Source organism: Balaenoptera acutorostrata, chromosome 10, assembly GCF_949987535.1.
Source record: "Balaenoptera acutorostrata chromosome 10, mBalAcu1.1, whole genome shotgun sequence".
Taxonomy (NCBI): Eukaryota; Metazoa; Chordata; class Mammalia; order Artiodactyla; family Balaenopteridae; genus Balaenoptera; species Balaenoptera acutorostrata.
Window position 1 is genome coordinate 7,239,539 of NC_080073.1, and position 19,569 is coordinate 7,259,107.

At 47.6% G+C, this 19,569-nt stretch overlaps 1 protein-coding gene across 1 annotated transcript in view; it reads right to left on the reverse strand.

Annotated features, from left to right (window-relative positions):
- IRAK2 (interleukin 1 receptor associated kinase 2) overlaps positions 1–12,866 on the reverse strand; it is a 60,751-nt gene extending 47,885 nt beyond the window's left edge. Inside the window, exons 1-2 of the mRNA XM_007192563.2 lie at positions 12,720–12,866; positions 3,490–3,672 (exon numbers count right to left, since the gene is read on the reverse strand). Coding sequence (XP_007192625.2) covers positions 3,490–3,672; positions 12,720–12,813 — 277 coding nt within the window. The 5' untranslated portion in view covers positions 12,814–12,866. The remainder of the gene's footprint in view (positions 1–3,489; positions 3,673–12,719) is intronic.
- Positions 12,867–19,569: the final 6,703 nt, after the last annotated feature.

Below are 19,569 nucleotides of genomic sequence, written 5' to 3' on the forward strand. Positions count from 1 at the left end.
TAAAGCTCTCTAAGAAGTGGTGGGCAGAAGTCAGGTTCTCAAACTGCTGGGGGCAACTGAGCAAGTTCATAAACAATCTTCAGCAAGTAAATGCAAAATAAGGTTTAACTAATGTTACAATTAGGGAAGGGAAAACTGACCGGTTGGAATAACAGAAACTTAATATGCTTCACACATGCCCTCACTATTCACTTCCAAAAAGTGACCAAGATTTATAGCACTTTTTCTCCCTAATGAAAAACAAACAAACAAACAAACAAAAAAACCCAAGATACAGAAAGGGGAAGTGTCTTGCCTGAGGACTGAAGGCAATAGTGACAACACAACCGAACTCCCAAAACAAAAGTGGATGGGGAGACAGGCTTGAACCTCTCTTCCTCAGGCAATTTTAATCAGCAAGGCTAAGCAGCCGAGAAAAGAGGATTGGGGAACACCGGTGGACTCTCACAGCCCTGAGAGGTCAGAGGAGGTTGGAACCGGAAGACAGGGAACTGAGTAAAGTTCTAAGAAGTAAGAAGAAAGGATGACAGACAAATATCACTGTTTCCTGGAAGCCCAAACACTGAGTGCAGTGAAGTTCCCGTGAGAGAAGCTAAGAATGAGGGCTCTGATCCAAACGCGCCTGGGTGTGACCAGACCTGTGCCCTTGGGGGAGGCTCTGAGCCGTTCCTGACCTCCGTGTCCTCGGGGGGAGAAGGGGCTCCTTAGATCGCCCACCTCGAGGGGCTGCTGGGAGGAGCCACGCTCAGCGCCTGGTGCCTCAGAAGTGCCCAGTCAGTGTCAGCTTCAAACAGAGTGTCACGCTGCAATGAGTGTGTTTCTTTGAATCTGGCACTATGTTGTGTGCTGATCTCAAATCGTTAAGAATATGTTCGAGATTAGTCAACAGCCAGGTTCTGACGTCAGTGGCAAGTTGGTGTGTCCAGTGAGAGGCCTGTGTCTCAATCCCCAGTACGTCTCCGCCCACAGGCCTCGGGACACCCCTGCAGCATCCCAGTGCCCTGCAGAGACAAAACCGGCGTCCCCCTCCCCAAAGTGGCCTGAGTAGGAGGCCTGGTCCCTCCATTCTGACTGTACCTGACCCAGGGGCTTTCCCGCTCCCCCTCTGCAGCCCCCCCTCTCCACACCTACCTCTCTCCCTCTCTCCCTCTCTCCCTCTCTCTCTCTCTCTCTCTCTCTCTCTCTCTCTCTCTCTGGCATCCTTGGGTGCGCATGAATTTCCTCACTTCTTTTTGAACCCATTAAGAGTTTATCACTGGACTTCCCTGGTGGCGCAGTGGTTAAGAATCCGCCTGCCAATGCAGGGGACACGGGTTCGAGCCCTGGTCCGGGAAGATCCCACATGCCGCGGAGCAACTAAGCCTGTGCGCCACAACTACTGAGCCTGCGCTCTAGAACCCGCGCGCCACAACCACTGAGCCCACAAGCCACAACTACTGAAGCCCATGCGCCTAGAGCCCGTGCTCCGCAACAAGAGAAGCCACCACAACGAGAAGCCCGCACATCACAACGAAGAGTAGCCCCCGCTCACCACAACCAGAGGAAGCCTGTGCGCAGCAACGAAGACCCAATGCAGCCAAAAATAAAATAAATTAAAAATAAATTTTTTAAAAAAAGAGTTTATCACTAATTCTCTCAAAACATGAAAAGTATGTGAAGGCACATCTACTCAATAATCAGTTCTACCACGTGCCAGGTTCTGGGGATGCAGACAAGCCAGAGAGGGGTCTGCAAGCAGCTACACAGGATAGGCATTGGTCGCACCAACCAACCGATGTGGCATGGGTCTGAGCAGGTCTCCACCTGTAAGGCCACCCTGGTGTCTCCTGATTTATCTCTGAGGGTGGAGGTCTCTAAGCCCCTACTCCTCCTCCTGGAAGCCCTCCCTGATTTAGTCAGGCAGGTGCTGAACTGAGGTCTGTTGGTTCAGCCAGGTTACCCAGCTCAGGAACCCCAGCCAGGACAGCTCCAGGGCCCACAGGGTCTTCCACAGGCCTCTGGGGCTCTGAATGCCCTGCTCTCTACCTCCTACACCAGCTCTATGCTAGTTCCTGCAACACCCCAGGCCTTTGCACAAGGGCCTTTGTCCCCTCTCCCCTGGGCTTTCTTACTCCAGCTCTTCATGTGGCTGTCTTCTTTCCATTCCTCCAACTTCACCTCCTCAGACTGGCCTTCCATGACAACCGTGTTCTAGAAGGCTCCCCTACCTTGTCACTCCATCGCATTATTTTTACTTGTTTTCCTGTCTACTGACTGTCTCCTCGTGACTATGCTCTCCATGAGGGCAGAGGACCTATCGCTTTGCCCACCTGTATTCCAGGACCTCGGACAGCACCAGGCACTGGCCAGGGGCTCAGTGAGTACCTGTGAGAAGTCTGGCTCACTGTCCCACACTGAAGGGGTCTCTTTGGGGACATGGCGGGGGGGCCCAGGTGGAGATAATCAGACCCCTCATCCCCCTGCCTCTGCTGAGCACTGGCTGAACACCAGGCCCTTGACATGTTCTATTTCTTCAATTTCACAGACACCCTGCAAGGTAGGGAGGTATTATTTATTACCTGCTAAATACATTCCCACCATGGTTGTATTCTCCTGTAGGAGGACAATTTGGTAATACTGGTATTGATATCAATCAAAACTTAAAATACACAAACCTTCAGCCCAGCCATTCCAATATTGGAAAGTCATCCCACGCGAGATTCACATGTGTGCAAACGGGGTGCACATCCCAACACTGTACACAAGAGGCAACTGATAGAAGCAACCTGAACACCTATCAATAAATCATGGTACATCTGTCAAAGGAATACAATGCGGCTGTTGAAAGAATGTCTCAATATGAAACAATCTGCAAGATCGGCTGCTAGGTGAAAATAAAGGGGACCGCCAAGTGCATGGTATTCTCTCTACTGTCTGTATTAAAAAGTGTTGTAGACACATACATACATTTGCCTAGAAAATCTCTAGGAAGGTAGATAAGAAATTGTGACTAGTGGTTACTTCTTGGGATGCCAAATTGGGAAACAGGATGAGGACGTAAATAATTTTTACTGTAGACTTTCTTGAATTTTTATGTTATAGCTATTTTTAAATTTCTATTTATTTATTTTTGGAACAGAGAACAAAAATTTTAAAGGTGCAAAAAGACTGACAATAAAGTCTCTCTCCAACACCTGGTTCCCTGGCCACCGGATTCCTCTCCCCAGGGGTGACCACCGTTACTAATTTCTTACTTGGATGGTAAACTCTTTCATTCAAATTTTTTTAAGATTAAGAAAGGTTTTCTAATTTTATTTATTCATTTATTTTTACATTTTGGCCGTGCCGAGCAGCATGCGGGATCTTAGTTCCCGACCAGGGATCAAACCCATGCCCCCTGCAGTGGAAGTGCGGAGTCTTAACCACTGGACCGCCAGGGAAACCCCAAGAAAGGTTTTAAGGTGAGAGGGCACAGCTCACGCTGGCTGCGAGGGGGCCTTGGTAACTCACAGTTGAGGATGATCTGGGCGGCGCGGTAGAGCTCTAGATGGCACAGGAGGTCCAGCAGCTGCTGGACGGTGGCCTGCCGCATGCTCCACCACCACAGCAGCTCGCGCGTGATGCTCACGCCCTGCGCCCGCTCCATGGACTTGATCTTCCGCAGCTGGGTCAGGTCTGTGATCACATAGGAGGCTGGAAGGCAAGCAAGAAGGGATGCTTAGAGCCAGAAGGGCAGCCCCTCCACCAGAGGGTCACCATGCTGGGCCAGCTCTGTCCACCACAAAGCCGCCTGGCCCATCCTACCTGAAACTCCACCAGGAGCTGGGGTCCACAGGCGGCCCAAGTTATTCAGTGCCCGCGGGGACCAGCACACTCACACTTGAAGGTAAATGTCAACTTGGTTGCCACACAAGACTTAGGAGAAAGACCAGTGGACGAGAGGGCCAGGGGCCTTGAGGTTTAGCTGCTTATTTGCTATGTGCAAGTCACTTCCCCAGTGGGATGGGAGCCTCGGTTTCCTCAACTGTAATAGAGAACTTCCCTTCCAAACAGAAGCCCCCTGTAGGCAGAGAGTTTTCTCTGTTCCGTTCACTGTTAGATCCTCAGAACAGAGAAGACTGCCTGGCACAGAGTGGGGGCAGGGCCAGGACCAAAGTGAGGCAGAGGAGGCACCCTAGGGGCAAATTTTAAGGAGGTGCTCATTCTCGGGGCTGGTCCTGCACCTGAAGCAGCCAGAGAGTAGGTGCCTCCTATCATTTTGCCTTGGGCATCCCATTCTCCTCATCTCTAAGTCCCAGCCCTGGCAGGGGGAACTGAATGAATGAATGAATGAGTGAATGAATGAATCCACAGCCCACCATCCTCACAGAACTGCTAGAAGGAGCAAGAGAGCTATGGATCTAAAAGCACTTTGCCAACTCTGAAGCACTGTACAATTTGCAGGGGGCTACTGTCCGCAATACTAAAACTAATGCATTCCTCCTTTTCATTTTTTATTATAAAATGGTTGCTCATTAAAGAAAACTTGGAAAAATGCAGGGGAAAAAAGCTAATAAATTACACAGGATCCCACTAGAGTACCTTCCCTTTCCAAAAGTCTCCCCACCACACGCACAGGTGTGCTTCTGGATGCAGTTACTGCCAGGCTGTAAGTAAGACTGTGCATCCAGGCCTTATTTACTAACATTATACCATAAGCATCTTCCAAGTTGGTACAAGCTCTTCATACATGGAATTTTTGAACGGTCACATAGTATTCTGCTGAGTTTCCTGAAGTGAGGGAGGCATTTTTTATTCCCCTAAACCAGGACTAAAATAATCGGACTTCAGTCCCAGGATTTCAGAAATCGTGGAGCAGATATCTACATGAACATCACGTCATACATTCATTCAACAAAATATTATTGAGCTCCAGGCCTGTGACAAGCTCTAGAGATACAGTGGTGAGTCAACCAGAAGCCCAAGGAGCTTTTCTGTTTGAAAAATACAAACATAAGTGAACTGAGTGGGGAAGAGGAAGACAAGAGACCACGCCTATGTAATGAAGGGGCTCGAAGGCCAGGCTACAGTTTGAACCTGACCCTAAGAGCCACGGACACCAGGACACCACGGAAGACCTCAGAGCCAGGGAGGGACACGGTCATATTGTACAGTCCCTGTCCCTCTGGAGGAATGGGGAAGGTTGTGACAGCCTCCCACAGAGAGAAAGCCTCTGGGAGAAGTGCCCTGTTAGGGATGGAAAGTTCTTGAGTTGTAACTTTAGTCACTGGAAACCCCAGGCCAGATTCCTGGTCCATGGGAAGTGATGTCAGCAGGGTCAGGGGCTGCCTCCAGCAGCAGAGAGAAAAGCGTAGAGGGAAGAGGAAGGAACCCCTTCCGCCCAGCCCTCCCTGCACACGAGCTCTGTTCGTGGGCTCACCTCCCACTCTCCGAGGCAGCGTGATGTCATGGGAAGAAGAGAAGCCCAGGACCGCCCCTGGGGCTCCACTGCGGCAGCAGAAGCCAAGCCCAGCCCTCACGTCCGTGGGCTGCACTTTCCTCCCAGGCAACGCAGGAGGAAGAAGAATTAAACCCAGAGGTGCCTTGCAATGTGGACGTTGTAGCTCCGTGAAAGTGGCATCTCTTATGGTGTTGACCTGTCAGCATTTAACAAGACCCTTGAAACAGGGTCAAGACAAGATAGAGATCTCAGGGATGAGTCACTGTCGAGCGCCCTGCTGAGTTCATGGCTCTTTGCCCAACACACACCAGTAATACCTGGTCGTTACGGAACATTTGGAAAACGGGAGAAAATCAAAGCCCCTGTGATCATCCCACTTGGAAGACCCCAAGAAAAGCACCGGTTATACTCTTGCTTCTAATCTTCCAGACTTTTCTGTTAGATATAAACATACATGCTTATGTCAGCAGGATGGTACAGTGGTGGGTTCAGAGCCCAGACTCTGGATTCTGAGTCCTGGGTTCAAATCTTCTCTCTGCTACTTACTTCCCACGTGCTAGGGGAAGGCCCTTCACTTCTCGCCGTGCCTCAGTTTCCTCATTTGCAAATGAGGAAAACAACAGCACCTGCCTCAGAGGTTGTTGTGAGGATTAGATTAGTTATATGTATAGAATAATATGTATGTGATATAAATGTTCACTGCAGCTGTTAAGCCATCTGCACTCTATGAAAACCTGCTTTTATCCCCAATGGTTAACACTACGTGGCGACCATCCCTCTGGTCTGACTTCCTGAATCCTGCAGGACGCAGTAGACAACCTTGCCCATCTTCAAAGCCCTCTGGAGCAGAGACGGCACGGCCTCCTGAAGTGATCCGCCCTCACCCTTGAGTGAAATGCCCTTTGTCTGGACTAACCAGACTCTTTCCTGGTTGACGGAAGGTGAAAGTGTCTTGTCCCTTAAGCCTCTCAGCAGCTCATCCTCATTTTACAGATGAGGAAACTAAAGGCTCAGAGAGAGGCAGTCACTCGCCCGAAGCACATAGCTGGGCAGGGACAAAGCGGGCCTGTACACAAAGGCTGGCACGTGCATGAGACAGCAAGATGGAGAGCCGTCCAACAGAGGAAGCCCTGCCCCAGGGTCCCTCGGAATACACCTGGCGTGAGTGAAGCTGTGAGAAGCCTGGTTTCCCCCAAGGGCAAAAGTGAACACAGCCACAATCATAGGAGAATGAGCAGGAGGCAGCCACATTATCTGCCAGAATTGTCAAATCCAAAGAGTGTGCGTATTTGTGGCTGTGTGGTTTCCTGAATCACTTTATGGATTTTTCCACCTCCACTCCCCAGTATCACAATCAGCCCCAAGAGGTGATCTCTTCTAAAATGATGCACATTATCTGTAATAGTCAAAAACTAGAATGTCATTTTAAAAAAAAAGAATAAATTGTGGAATATGCAGTAGGATTTTTCAACCTCAAAAAAAAAAAAAAAAAAGACTCGCAGAAACCGAGACTCTTTAGGACTAGGAGGACAGTCACAGTCGCTTACTGTGCGGAACAGAAAACCATGGAGTGCTGTGACTTGCCAAGGAGCTGCTACCTGGGGGGCACGGCTGGCTCCCAGCCCAGTGACCTGTGACCCAGCACGGAGAGCTGGCCAAGCATGGGCTCCAGGCCATCCCGTGTCCCCACCGTTCCCACATCCTTCAGCCCAGGATTCATTCAAGTGGCACTGAGTGTCTGCCCACTGGCCGGGCACTGCCCCAGACACTGGGAATACAGGAGCAAACTAGATGGGTGATGTCCCTGCCCTCATGGCGGCGACATTCTACAGGGAGAGACAGACATAAACCAATAAGGAACAAGGTCAAAGCATGTTAAGAGGAATGAAGAAAATAAAACACGTTGATAAGATAAAGAGGAAAGGGGGACAGGGTCGGCCTCTCAAACAAGGTGACATATGAACTGAGAAATGAAAGACTATGGCCCCCAAAGATGTCAGTGTCCTAAACCCCAAAACCTGTGAATATGGTACCTTACATGACAAAAGGGACTTTGCAGAGGGCATTAAGTTAAAGATTTTGAGATGAGATTATCCTGGATTATCTGACTGAGCCCAGGGGTCCTTATCAGAGGAAGGCAGGAGTGTCCGATTCAGAGAAGATTATGACAGAAGCAGAGGTCAGAGAAAGAGATTTGAAGATGCTACCCCGTTGTCTTTGAAAGTAGAGGAGGGGCCACAGGCCAAGGGATGCAGGCAGCCTCTAGAAGCCAGTGAAGGCAAGGAAATGGATTCTCCCCTAGAGCCTCCAGAAGGACAGCTGCCCTGCCAACGCCTTGATTTTAGGACTTCTGACCTCCAGAACTGTAACACAATAATGGCTGTTTTTAAACTATCAAATTTGTGGTAATTTGTTACAGCAGCAAGAGGAAACTAACATAGACTAGAAAGCTAGCCATGTGGAGGACAGGGCGAAGAATGTCCCAGACAGAGGAAACAGCAAGTACAAAGGCCCTGAGTCTGGACCAAGGAGGCCAGTGTGGCTGGAGCAGGGTGGGCATGAGAGGGTGTTGGAGGAGAGGAGGTCAAAAGTCACTGGCGCTCAGACTGTGCCAGACCGGGCAGGCCCGGTGAGGAATTTGGATTATAACCTAAATCACAGTGGGCAGCTCCTGAGGACCCTGAGCAATTCTGGTGTCTCCAAGCCCTAAGGAGTCAGACGTATTCTCAGAGGATGTACAAATGCACATGAAGAGACGCCCAACATCATTAGTCATTACAGAAATGCTAAGCAAAACCAGAGCAAGAGGCACTTCCCTGGTGGTCCAGTGGTAAAGAATCCGCCTTCCAATGCAGGGGACACAGGTTTGATCCCTGGTCAGGGAACTAAGATCCCACATGCCGCGGGGCAGCTAAGCCCGCATGCCACAACTACAGAGCCCACATGCCCTGCAGCCTGTGCGCCACAACTAGAGAGAGAAAACCTGCATGCCACAACTAGAGAGAAGCCCGAGTGCCACAGCGAAGACCCCGCACGCCACAACGAAAAGATCCTGCTTGCCTCAACGAAGAACCTGTGTGCCTGCATCTAAGACCCGATGCAACCTAAATAAATAAATAGATAAATAGATAAACACAGCAAGAAACCACTTCTCACCTGCTCAGATGGCTACAAACTCAGAAAGACAGACGATGACAAGTGTTGGGGGGAGGGGACGTGGAGAAATTGGGACCCTCACACATTGCTGGTGGGAATGTAAAATGGTACTCGCATTTGCAAAAACAGTCTGACACTTCCTCAAAATGTTAAACATAGAGTTACCCTATGACTCAGTAACTCCCCTCCTAGGTATCAACCCAAGGGAAATGAAAACATAAAGGCACACAAAGACGTACACAAATTGTACACAGGAGCGTTATCCATAATAGCCAAAAAGTGGAAAGAACCCAAATGTCCATCAACTGACAGAAGAATAAATAAAATGCAGTACATCCATACGATGGAATGTTATTCAGGAATAAATAAAAAGAAATTGGGACTTTCCTGGTGGTCCAGTGGGAAAGAATCTGCCTTGCAATGCAGGGGACGCAGGTTCGACCCCTGGTCAGAGAACTAAGATTCCCACGTGCCTCCGGGCAACTAAGCCGGTGCACCACAACTACTGAGCTCACGCGCCTCAACTAGAGAGCCTGCTTGCCGCAAAACTACACAGCCCATGTGCCCTGGAGCCTGCGCGCCACAACTAGAGAAGAGAAAACCCCACACACCACAGCTAGAGAGAAGCCCGTGTGCCGCAAGGAAAGATCCCACGTGCCACAACTAAGACCCAACGCAGCCAAAAAATAAATAAAATAAATAATAAATAAATATTAAAAAAATAAGAAATTAAGCACTGATACACGCTATTACATGGATGAACCTTGGAAACATGCTAAATAAGTCAGTCACAAAGGACTACATATTGTATGATTTATTCCATTTATATGAAATGTCCAGAATAGACAATGCCTAAAGCTGGGGGGAAATGGACGATGTGTGTGAGAGTGCTGGGGGAGACAGCTGAGGGGTACAGGGCTTCTTTCTGGGGTAATGAAAATGTTCTAAGATTGATTTGGAGACGGATGCACAACTCTGCATATACTAGATGCCACTGAATTGTACACTTTAAATGGGTGAATTGCATGGTAGGTGAATTATACCTTAATCAAGCTGTTTTTTAAAGAAAGTCATAAACAGAGAACAGACTAGTGGTTGCCAAGGGTGTGGGGGAGGGATGGATTGGGAGTTTGGGATTAGCAGATTCAAACTAATATATATATTGACAGAATGGATAAACAACAAGGTCCTACTGTATAGCACAGGGAACTATATTCAATATCCTGTGATAAACCATAATGGAAAAGAATTTTTAAAAAGAATGTGTGTGTGTATATATATATATATATATATATGTATAACTGAATCACTTTGCTGTACAGCAGAAATTAATACAACATTGTAAATCAACTATACTTTAATTTTTTAAATTTTAGTAAAAAAAAAAAAAAGAAAGCCATAGGTGTGCCTTCTAAAATAGCAACAATATCCTAGAAACAGAAGTTGTTGTGGCCTTCACAATTGAGGCCAACATGGAAAACACTACAGAGAGTCTCTTACACAAAGTGTTTGTCCACTGCCCAGGAAACAGTCGAAGTAGTTAAATCACAGATCATCTGAGCAAAGGGACACAGTGCAGTCTAGAAAATCAGATGGTGACAGACATTCTCAGAGGTGCCCTGACTTGTTACCAGGGACAGCCTCTGTGGGGAGGCCGAGGAGCAGGGAGGGGAAAGATATTTACTTTCCCCTCTGTCCCAGGGGCGTGATTTACACCATTTAACCTAGTACATCTGTTATTTTTTTCCACAAAAAAGTTAATAAAAATACACACTGAAAGTAAAAGCCTAAATCCATGTTGCTAAAGAATATTGCTTGGCAAGAAAAAATCATTGTGATATAGTTTAAGTGAAAAAAGCAGGCTAGTAGAATGTACAAAATGATACGATTTTTGGAAAACGTATATACATAAATAAATATGGTGAGTAAAAAAGACTAGAAAGCATAAGACACCCAGCACTCTGCTGGCACATAGTGAGAAGCCAATATACGTTAGCGGCTGCTGTTGTTATTATTACTATTGGCATCCAAATGGTAAGAATGGTATCCCTTATGGGGATATATATACACATAGAGCTGATTCACTTTCTTGTACAGCAGAAACTAACACAACATTGTAAAGCATTTATACTCCAATAAAGATGTGGAAAAAAAAAAAAAAAAAAAGGTATCCTTGGGCTTCCCTGGTGGCACAGTGGTTAAGAATCTGCCTACCAATGCAAGGGACACAGGTTCGAGCCCTGGCCCGGGAAGATCCCACATGCCACGGAGCAACTAAGCCCGTGCACCACAACTACTGAGCCTGAGCTCTAGAGCCCGCAAGCCACAACTACTGAGCCCACGTCCCACAACTACGGAAGCCCGCGCACCTACAGCCCATGCTCCGCAACAAGAGAAGCCTCCGCAATGAGAAGCCCGCGCACCGCAACTAAGAGTAGCCCCTGCTCGCCGCAACTAGAGAAAGCCCGCGCGCAGCAACAAAGACCCAACATAGCCAAAAATAAATAAATAAATAAATAAATTTAAAAAAAAAATACTCCCTCCAAATTAAAAAAAAAAAAAGAATGGTATCCCTGAGTGGTGGAGTTTGAGCTACTCTTTATTTCCCACAGTATTTTGCAATAAGTGTATTATTTTTGTGACTGGTTTAAAACAGGATTTCTGAACCTCAGCACTACTGACACTTTAGGCTGGATAATTCTTTGTGGAGGGGGCTGTTCTGTGCATTGTAGGACGTTTGGCAGCATCCCTGGCTTCTACTCACTACATCCCCCAAGTTACGACAACCAAAAATGTCTCCAGGGGCTTCCCTGGTGGCGCAGTGGTTGAGAATCTGCCTGCCAATGCAGGGGACACGGGTTCGAGCCCTGGTCTGGGAAGATCCCACATGCCGCGGAGCAAGTGGGCCCGTGAGCCACAACCACTGAGCCTGCGCATCTGGAGCTTGTGCTCCGCAACAAAGAGAGGCCGCGACAGTGAGAGGCCCGCGCACCGTGATGAAGAGTGGCCCCCGCTTGCCGCAACTAGAGAAAGCCCTTGCACAGAAACGAAGACCCAACACAGCCAAAAATATATATATAAAAATTTAAAAAAAAAGTATAAGGTGATATTTTATTAAAAAAAAAAAAAAAATGTCTCCAGACATCGGCAAATGTTCCCTAAGGGGGCAACGTCGCCCCTGGTTGAGAACTACTAGGTTAAAATATATATTACTTCCTCAAACTGGATGGATAAAAACATACATGTTCATTTTATTATTATTCTTTCCACTGTACATAAATATTATATTCCCTTTGTATGAATGGTATATAGCATAATCTCAATTTTAAAGAAAATATAGATATTACTTTAAAAATAAAGTGGCACCAGTCACATTGACTTAAAACATGAACCTGAGAATAATTGTTAACACTTCCTTAATACTTACAAGAACCTCTGACACATAGGTGTCAAGTGCTTTTTATACAATTTCATTCCTCATAACCACCTCCAGTTTACAGATTAAGAAGCTGAGACTCAGAGAGGTTAAGCAACTTGCCCAAAGTCACCAGCTGGGTGTGGTGGAGCCTGGAAGGCGCCTGAGGACCACACACGCAGCCTCCCCCAGGATGCCAAGCCCTCAGCCAATCACCAGGCACAAACAAACAAAATACACCAAGGAGTTACGATGTCCTGGCGGGGCCAGCCGCCGGGGTTCAGAGCCCAGTACGCCACTTAGCAACGCCATACCCTGGCCCCCCAAAGTAACTCTACCTTTAAAGCCGTTTCGTCGTCTGTAAGATGGGGTAAGAGAAATAGGCACTTTACAGGCCGTCGTGGGAATTAAATGAGATAATCGGTGTCAGGTGCTTACATCAGGGCCGGGCACACAGTAAGCACTAATCACCGCTAAGAGCGATCATTTTCGGCTTTACTGTAACAGCGAAGTCGAGCCAGTCATTACTTAGCGACAGACTGAGTAACAGCAGAAATCCTCCGAGATCACCTAACACCTTCCAAATGACCACAGAGAGGGGGCAGCGCCTGCCCGAGGGTACACAGCGAGGCCCGGGTCCAGGATGGCAGCACAGAGAGCCCCTAGAATCAGGACCCGCGTAAACAGGCGGGGAGGGGGTTTAGCGGGGTCGCAGGGGTGCCCACTCACCGAACTGCATCCAGTCCCACTCGCTCAGCGCGTCCATGTTGCGGCACAGGTCGTCCAGCACCCAGGAGGGCAGCTGGTAGATGTAGCAGGACATGGCCGGGCTCCGAGGGCCGGCGGGCAGGCGGCGCGGACAACTGAGTCCTACGCGCCAGGACTCTGCTTCTTTACCGGCTGGCCGGTGGGCCCACCCAGCGCGTGCCGCCCGGGAAGTGGGCGGGGCTGGGCTTGGGCTCGACTGCCCCCCAGCGGCCACCGGGATCGCGACGCCTCCCGGCCGGCTGGACCAGCGGCTTCGAAACCAAGAGGGTCAGAGCCGCCGGGAGGGGAAACAGGCCCAGAGGAGCGAGGGAACACGTGCAAGGCCACACGGGAATTCAGCGGCAGTCCCAAGAGACCTTCTGACTCCACCTCCAGGGCTTTTGGCCCTCTGCCACATACGATTCCTCCAAGAGCTAGTCTATTAATTACCTGCTATATGTGGGGCAATGTTCCAGGTGCTGGAGATGCATAAGTGGAGAAAACTTACCAAAGTCCTTGTTTTCATGGGACTTACAATCTAGGCGGGGGTGGGAGTGGGGGAGGAAACGAGCAACAAATAATAACAGTATTGAATAGGTAAGTTACATGAATTGCTAAAAGGTGAAAATGCTATGGCAGGGGATGGGGGAAGTAAGAAAAACAGGAATGAGGAGTTCAGAGCGAGCAGGGGGAGGACTGTATTAAATAGGGTAGTCAGGATAGACTGTGATTTTTTTTATATAAATTTTATTTATTTATTTATTTTTTTGGCTGCATTGGGTCTTCGTTGCTGCACGCGGGCTTTCTCTAGCTGCTACAATCAGGGGCTACTCTTCATTGCAGTGCATGGGCTTCTCACTGGGGTGGCTTCTCTTGATGCAGAGCATGGGCTCTAGGCCAGCTGGCTCAGTAGTTGTGGCTCACGGGCTTAGTTGCTCCACAGCATGTGGGATCTTCCCGGACCAGGGCTCGAATCCATGTCCCCTACATTGGCGGGCGGATTCTTAACCACTGAGCCACCAGGGAAGTCCCTAGACTGTGATTTTTAAGGGCTAATATTTATTGAGCAGCTACTATGTGCCAGGGACTGTTCGAGGTGCTGGGGTTCCCTCTGAAGAAAAAAGGACAAAATCCCTGCCCTGCAGGAAGACACACAATAAGCAGTAAAAATGCTAAATAAGTAAATAATTTAGCACTGTAGAAGGTGATAGGTAATGTTTGGGAATAAAAATAGAGTATAGTAAAAGAGAGTAGGAGTAGCTAATTGCATTATTCATTGTCTTAGAAGGTGATAAATATTATTGGGGCAAAGCAGAATACGGTAAGAGGAAATGGGGGGCAAAGTGAATTACTGAATAGGGTACAAGGAGAACATAATCACTAGTATTTATTAAGTATTTATGATGGGCAAACTTCACCAGGGTTGTTTTACTTACTCCTCACAATGACCTTATGTGTTACCCCCACTCTACAGATGAGGAAACTGAGGTACAGAGAAGTCAAATAACTTGCCTAAAATCATACAGGTACAAAGTGGCAAAGCTGGGATTTGAACCCAATCAGTCTGACCACTAGCCACAAGCTGCCTCGTTATTGCAATAACTACCGTTTATCTATACCTACAATGTGCTTTGCATAAATCATTTTAGGTAACTCTCATAAGCCTATGCTTTTACACAGAAGTAAATGGGTTCCAAGAAGTTAGGCAGTATCATCTAAGGCACATAAGCAACTAGAGCACCACTTTGCAGCTGCAAACATCAGCTATGGAAAGAAGAAGGAAACTAAAAGGAAAGTGAGCAGCCCTGAGAACAAGCCCCAGCTCTGCTACCAGCAGGTTTTGCAACCCTGGACAACTCATTTCACTTCTCGAGCCTCGCTTTCCACATCTTTAAAGTGGGACTAATCATTCCTCCTGCTTAGACCTGTGAGCGAAGGAAGTGGATTAAATCAATTTACACAATTATAAACAGATTAGTTTATAAACAATCGCTCATATATTGATTAAATCATTTTAGACAGGGTCTTCCTTGCACAGAGAATGTGATCCAAAAATGGTAGTCGCCATTGATAATATTGAAAAAGCGCCCACCGGCCTTGGGGTCCTATCAGGATTTGGGTCCTAGTTCAGTCACTGTCTCTGGCTCTTCATCCTTGAGCCAGTTTGCAGTTTTTTCTTTTGTAAATTGGGTATCCTGCTCCACCCACTTCGAAGGATTTCTGTGAAGTTTAAACAGACCCCAAAATGCTCGGGGTAAACTGCAAAGTGCTGAGCCCCACAAGGAATCACTATTATGTGAGTGCACCTCATTGGTGTTTGACATGGGGTGCATTCCAGTGCTCCAAGACTGCTTTTCAGGGGAAGTCTCGTGTTGCAGCAGTGGTTGAAGGAGGAATTTGAGGTAGAAGAGCTCCAGGAATGGTCTGACGGAGGCCGAGTGGAAAAAACACCTACATCCCAGGTGCAAGCGGCAAAGGAGGATAAGGGTCCTCCTTTTTCTCTCCTCTATTTGCAGAGTCCCGGCCTGCTTTCCCCCTCTGCTGCAAGCACAGAGCCGCTGTCCCTTGTAGTGCTTTTCCCCTAGGGCCAGGGGGCCTCTTCCCCTTGGTGAGGCTTTATAACCACAGAAGGTTCGCAACAGCCTTGGCCCGTCCAGGAGACAGGCAGGCCGGGCAGCCCCTCTCTCTCTGCTGCCTCCTCCGGCCCCTGGTTGCAGGGTTCCTTCTTGCCCAGCTCCAGGACTTTCGACCTGAGTCCTAGGATTCTTTCCTGCAAAGACGATTGAGTAGTTCTGGGCCTAAGCAGGCCATCTTAGGCACACGTCTTTGTCCCCATTCTTTAGAATATGTTCTTCAAAGTAAGGTCTTTGCTATCACTAATTAACAGAGTTGCCACTCACCTATCGAGTACCAGGCATTTAACACATATTATCTGGGATCCCCACAATGACCCTACAGGGTAGGTTTATCATTCCCATTCTACAGATGGGGAAACTGAGGCTCACATCAATTGCAACTTGTCCAAGCTAAACTGGCCAAGTGACAAGATTCAACCCAAGTCTGATTCCAAAGGGAGGGCTCTTTGTGCCCTATTATATCACCTCACCCTGAAAAATTTCCTGTGATCCTGCACACGTCTTCTCCTAATTCGCTTCTCCGTGACCAACAGCCTCCACACCAGGATCAGTTAGAAACAGTTATTGAGGCCGAACGTAATTAGTGATATAGTGTGCCATTTTGACCTGTTCATGTTTAATTCCCTTGAAATTACAATCAGAGGTTTGCAATCCCTGCTACACCTTAGAATCAATCATCTGGGAGCTTTAAAAAGACTCTACAGGGCTTCCCTGGTGGCGCAGTGGTTGGGAATCTGCCTGCCAATGCAGGGGACACGGGTTCGAGCCCTGGTCTGGGAGGATCCCACATGCTGCGGAGCAGCTAGGCCCGTGAGCCACAATTGCTGAGCCTGCGCGTCTGGAGCCTGTGCTCCGCAACGGGAGAGGCTGCGATAGTGAGAGGCCCGCGCACCGCGATGAAGAGTGGCCCCCACTTGCCACAGCTGGAGAAAGCCCTCGCACGGAGGCGAAGACCCAGCACAGCCATAAATAAGTAAATAAATAATTTAAAAGAAAAAAAGAAAGGCTACAACAGAAAACTTCTTTGAAAAGGCTAAATTATTAAAAAAAAAAAAAAAAAAAAAGACTCTACAGGCCCAGCCCTACCTCCATCCAGAGATCCAGGCATGATTGTTCTGGGCTGGGATTCAGGCGGTAGCATTTCAAAAAGCTTCCCGGGTAGTTCTACTTATGTGCCAGCAGAGTTGAGGACCCATGTGACATCAGGAAGATGGGCACGAAGGAAGGCTGATGAAAAGGAAATAACCACAGTAAGGCTTTTCTGTGTACTTTGCACATATTTTTTCTTTTCTAATAAAAATAACTTTATTGGTTTTTCTGATAGTACATGATCACTGTCTGAAAAAAGGAGTGAATTAAGAAAAAACCCAGGGACTTCCCTGGCGGTCCAGTGGTTGGGACTTGGCCTTCCAAAGCAGGGGTTGCGGGTTTGATCCCTGGTCGGGGAGCTGAGATCCCGCATGCCTCGTGGCCAAAAAACCAAGACATAGAGCAGAGGCAGCATTGTGGCAAATTCAGTAGAGACTCGGAGGATGGTCCACATCAAAAAAAGAAAAAACCCAGTCCTAGCCTTTCTTCCTCCTGTAGAGGGGGAAAGCCATTTCCCCCTTCTGTGTTGCTCCTTACCTTTGTAACCCAGCAAGACCCTATGCGGCCTTCCCAGAACAGACACCCTGCACCCCTGCCACCCCCAGCGTCCTCTGCCTGTTTTGTCTGTAGAAAACCTTTAGCCCCCTAGGCCTTCCTCGAGTTCCAAAGAGTGAATTTAATCAGCAACGTGAGAAAATGCAGAAAGAAAGGGAAACAGTCAAGCGTGACAAAACAATAACAGTTTAGCCATTAAACAAAGTTGAGGACTTTTAGCTCCTCCTCAAGGGCTATAGGTAGTATTCTGAGCCAAATTCTTTGAACTGTTTTGCAGATACTAAGACCCCCACCGGGTGGAAGAAGTTAACCTTACACTGCCCACAAGCACGTAGACCCCAGACCAGTTGGGACCAGAAGGTTGATGTTGTTGACTCCCAATTATCTCATCCCCAACCAATCAGAAGACTGTCCACTAGCTGACCACACACCCCAGAACACCCCCTGCCTCACACTGTCTTTAAAAACCTTTTCCCAAAAGTCTTCGGGGAGTTCAGGTTTTTTGAGCACTAGCCACCTGGACTCCTTGCTTGGCGCCCTGCAATAAACGCTGCACTCCCCTTCACCACAACCGGGCATCAGTAGATTGGCTTTACTGCACGGGTCAAGCAGACCCAAGTTTCGTTCGGTGACACTATTACACACAACACGTCACTTCTGACACTTCTGGTCACCAAATGGAGGAGAGGGGGTAGTTTCCCCACAACAAGCAATTCTCTGTGACACCAGCTGGGTGTCCTACAATTAAACTTAATTCTAACACTATCTACCTGGAGATAGTGTCAGATCCCACAGGTTAAGGGCTCAGTTCCGCAAGACTGCCCCCAACCCCCCTTCAGATGCCAGTCCCAAGTAGTAGGTCCCCGGGTTACCCATAACTTCCGTCCAACTTGGCTACAAATCAGAGGTTCCCAGGACCCCTCCTCAAGTTCAATTAAGTTGCTAATGTGGCTCACAGAACTCATGGAAACACACTTACCAGGTTAGTAAAGGATATGACAAAGGATACAGATGAACACCCAGGTAAAGAGAAATATAGGGTGAGATCTTCGAGGGTCCTGGGCACAGGAGCTTCGGTCCCAGTGGAGTTGGGGTGCATCACCTTTCCAGTGTGGGTGTGTTTGTCCCCCTGGAAGATCTCTGAACCCCCTACTTTGGGAGTTTATGGAAGCTCCCACAAGTAGGCATGATCAATTATTAACCTCATTTTCAGCCCCTCTCCCCTCTCTAGAGAAGGGTGAGGTGGGCTGAAAATTCCAGGCTTCTAATGATGGCTTGGCTTTTCTGCTGACCAGACCCCATCCCGGAGTCATCCAGGAGCCCACCCAGAGTCCTCTCGTTAGAACAAAAGATGCTCCTAGTGATCTTATCACTTAGGAATTTAAAAGGGTTCTAGGAGCTCTGTGCCAGGAACTGGGGCAAAGATATAGCTATATCTATATCTATATCTATATCTATATCTATATCTATATCTATGTCTATGTCTATATATCTATATCTATTCCATTATCTCAATTATCTCAGAGAGAGAGAGACAGAGAAAGAGAATGAACACCTTCCCATAATTTCACCCTGGATGGGCCACCATTATTAATACTTTGCTGTATATACTTTCACATATTTTTAGACCTCTATAAAATTAATTTTTAATATAAAAAATTTTAAAACATTTCATTTTCTGTAAATAATAATATTTAATAATAAATAGTTTTTCATGTCCTTAAATAAGCATCTACCTTTTCCTTTTTAATAGTTTATTTAGGAGCACCATACTTTATTTGGCCAACTTCCTATTAATGTACATTTATTTCCAGTATTGGGGTCTGTTCCAGAGGGGTCTGCTTTCTCATCTACAGGAAGGGTAGGGCAGTCCTAAAGTCTATCAAGGAAAACCATAAATCAATAGTTGGAAAACTGCTACCCCGAGGACACACCAGACCCCCCTCCAAATTCCCCCCACTCTCTGCGGTTGCTACAGGACAGGGTAATCCAGACCTGCTAGAATAACCCTCCCCTTTAGTTCCCACCTGATGCTTCTGAGCACTAGATAACTGCAGCATGAGTTCTCAGTATTCCCGCATTGGACCGGGGTATCTGATCACCCTCCTCCAGGTGAAGAATGTCATGTCCTCCCTAGCAAACTGCAGCTAGGCTATCCTTTGCCCAATTAACTCTCCTTCAATTTATCTGAGGATAAAATGGTTCGTTATGATTTCCTCTGGGTTTTTCAGAAACATTTGCAGGGCCAGCCCAGTCCTCAAGGACTCAACTTCTCCCAAGTGGAACAAAACAATCTTCTGTGTTTTCTACCTGAATATGGAGAGAGCGTATTGCTATTCAGTGTATGTTAAGCCAACTCGTACTCTCCTGAGGTTTCATGTTCCAAATTCTGAAACTAGTTTTGTGGGTTTCTCTCTCATTTACCTATCCGGTACTATTGCCCCTTTCGGTTATCACCACAAGTATATTTCATTCTTCTGTGATCTGCCAATGGATTACTGGGTATGTGTGGTGATGGGGGAAAGTCCCCAGGAAAATGTTCTGTTGGGGCA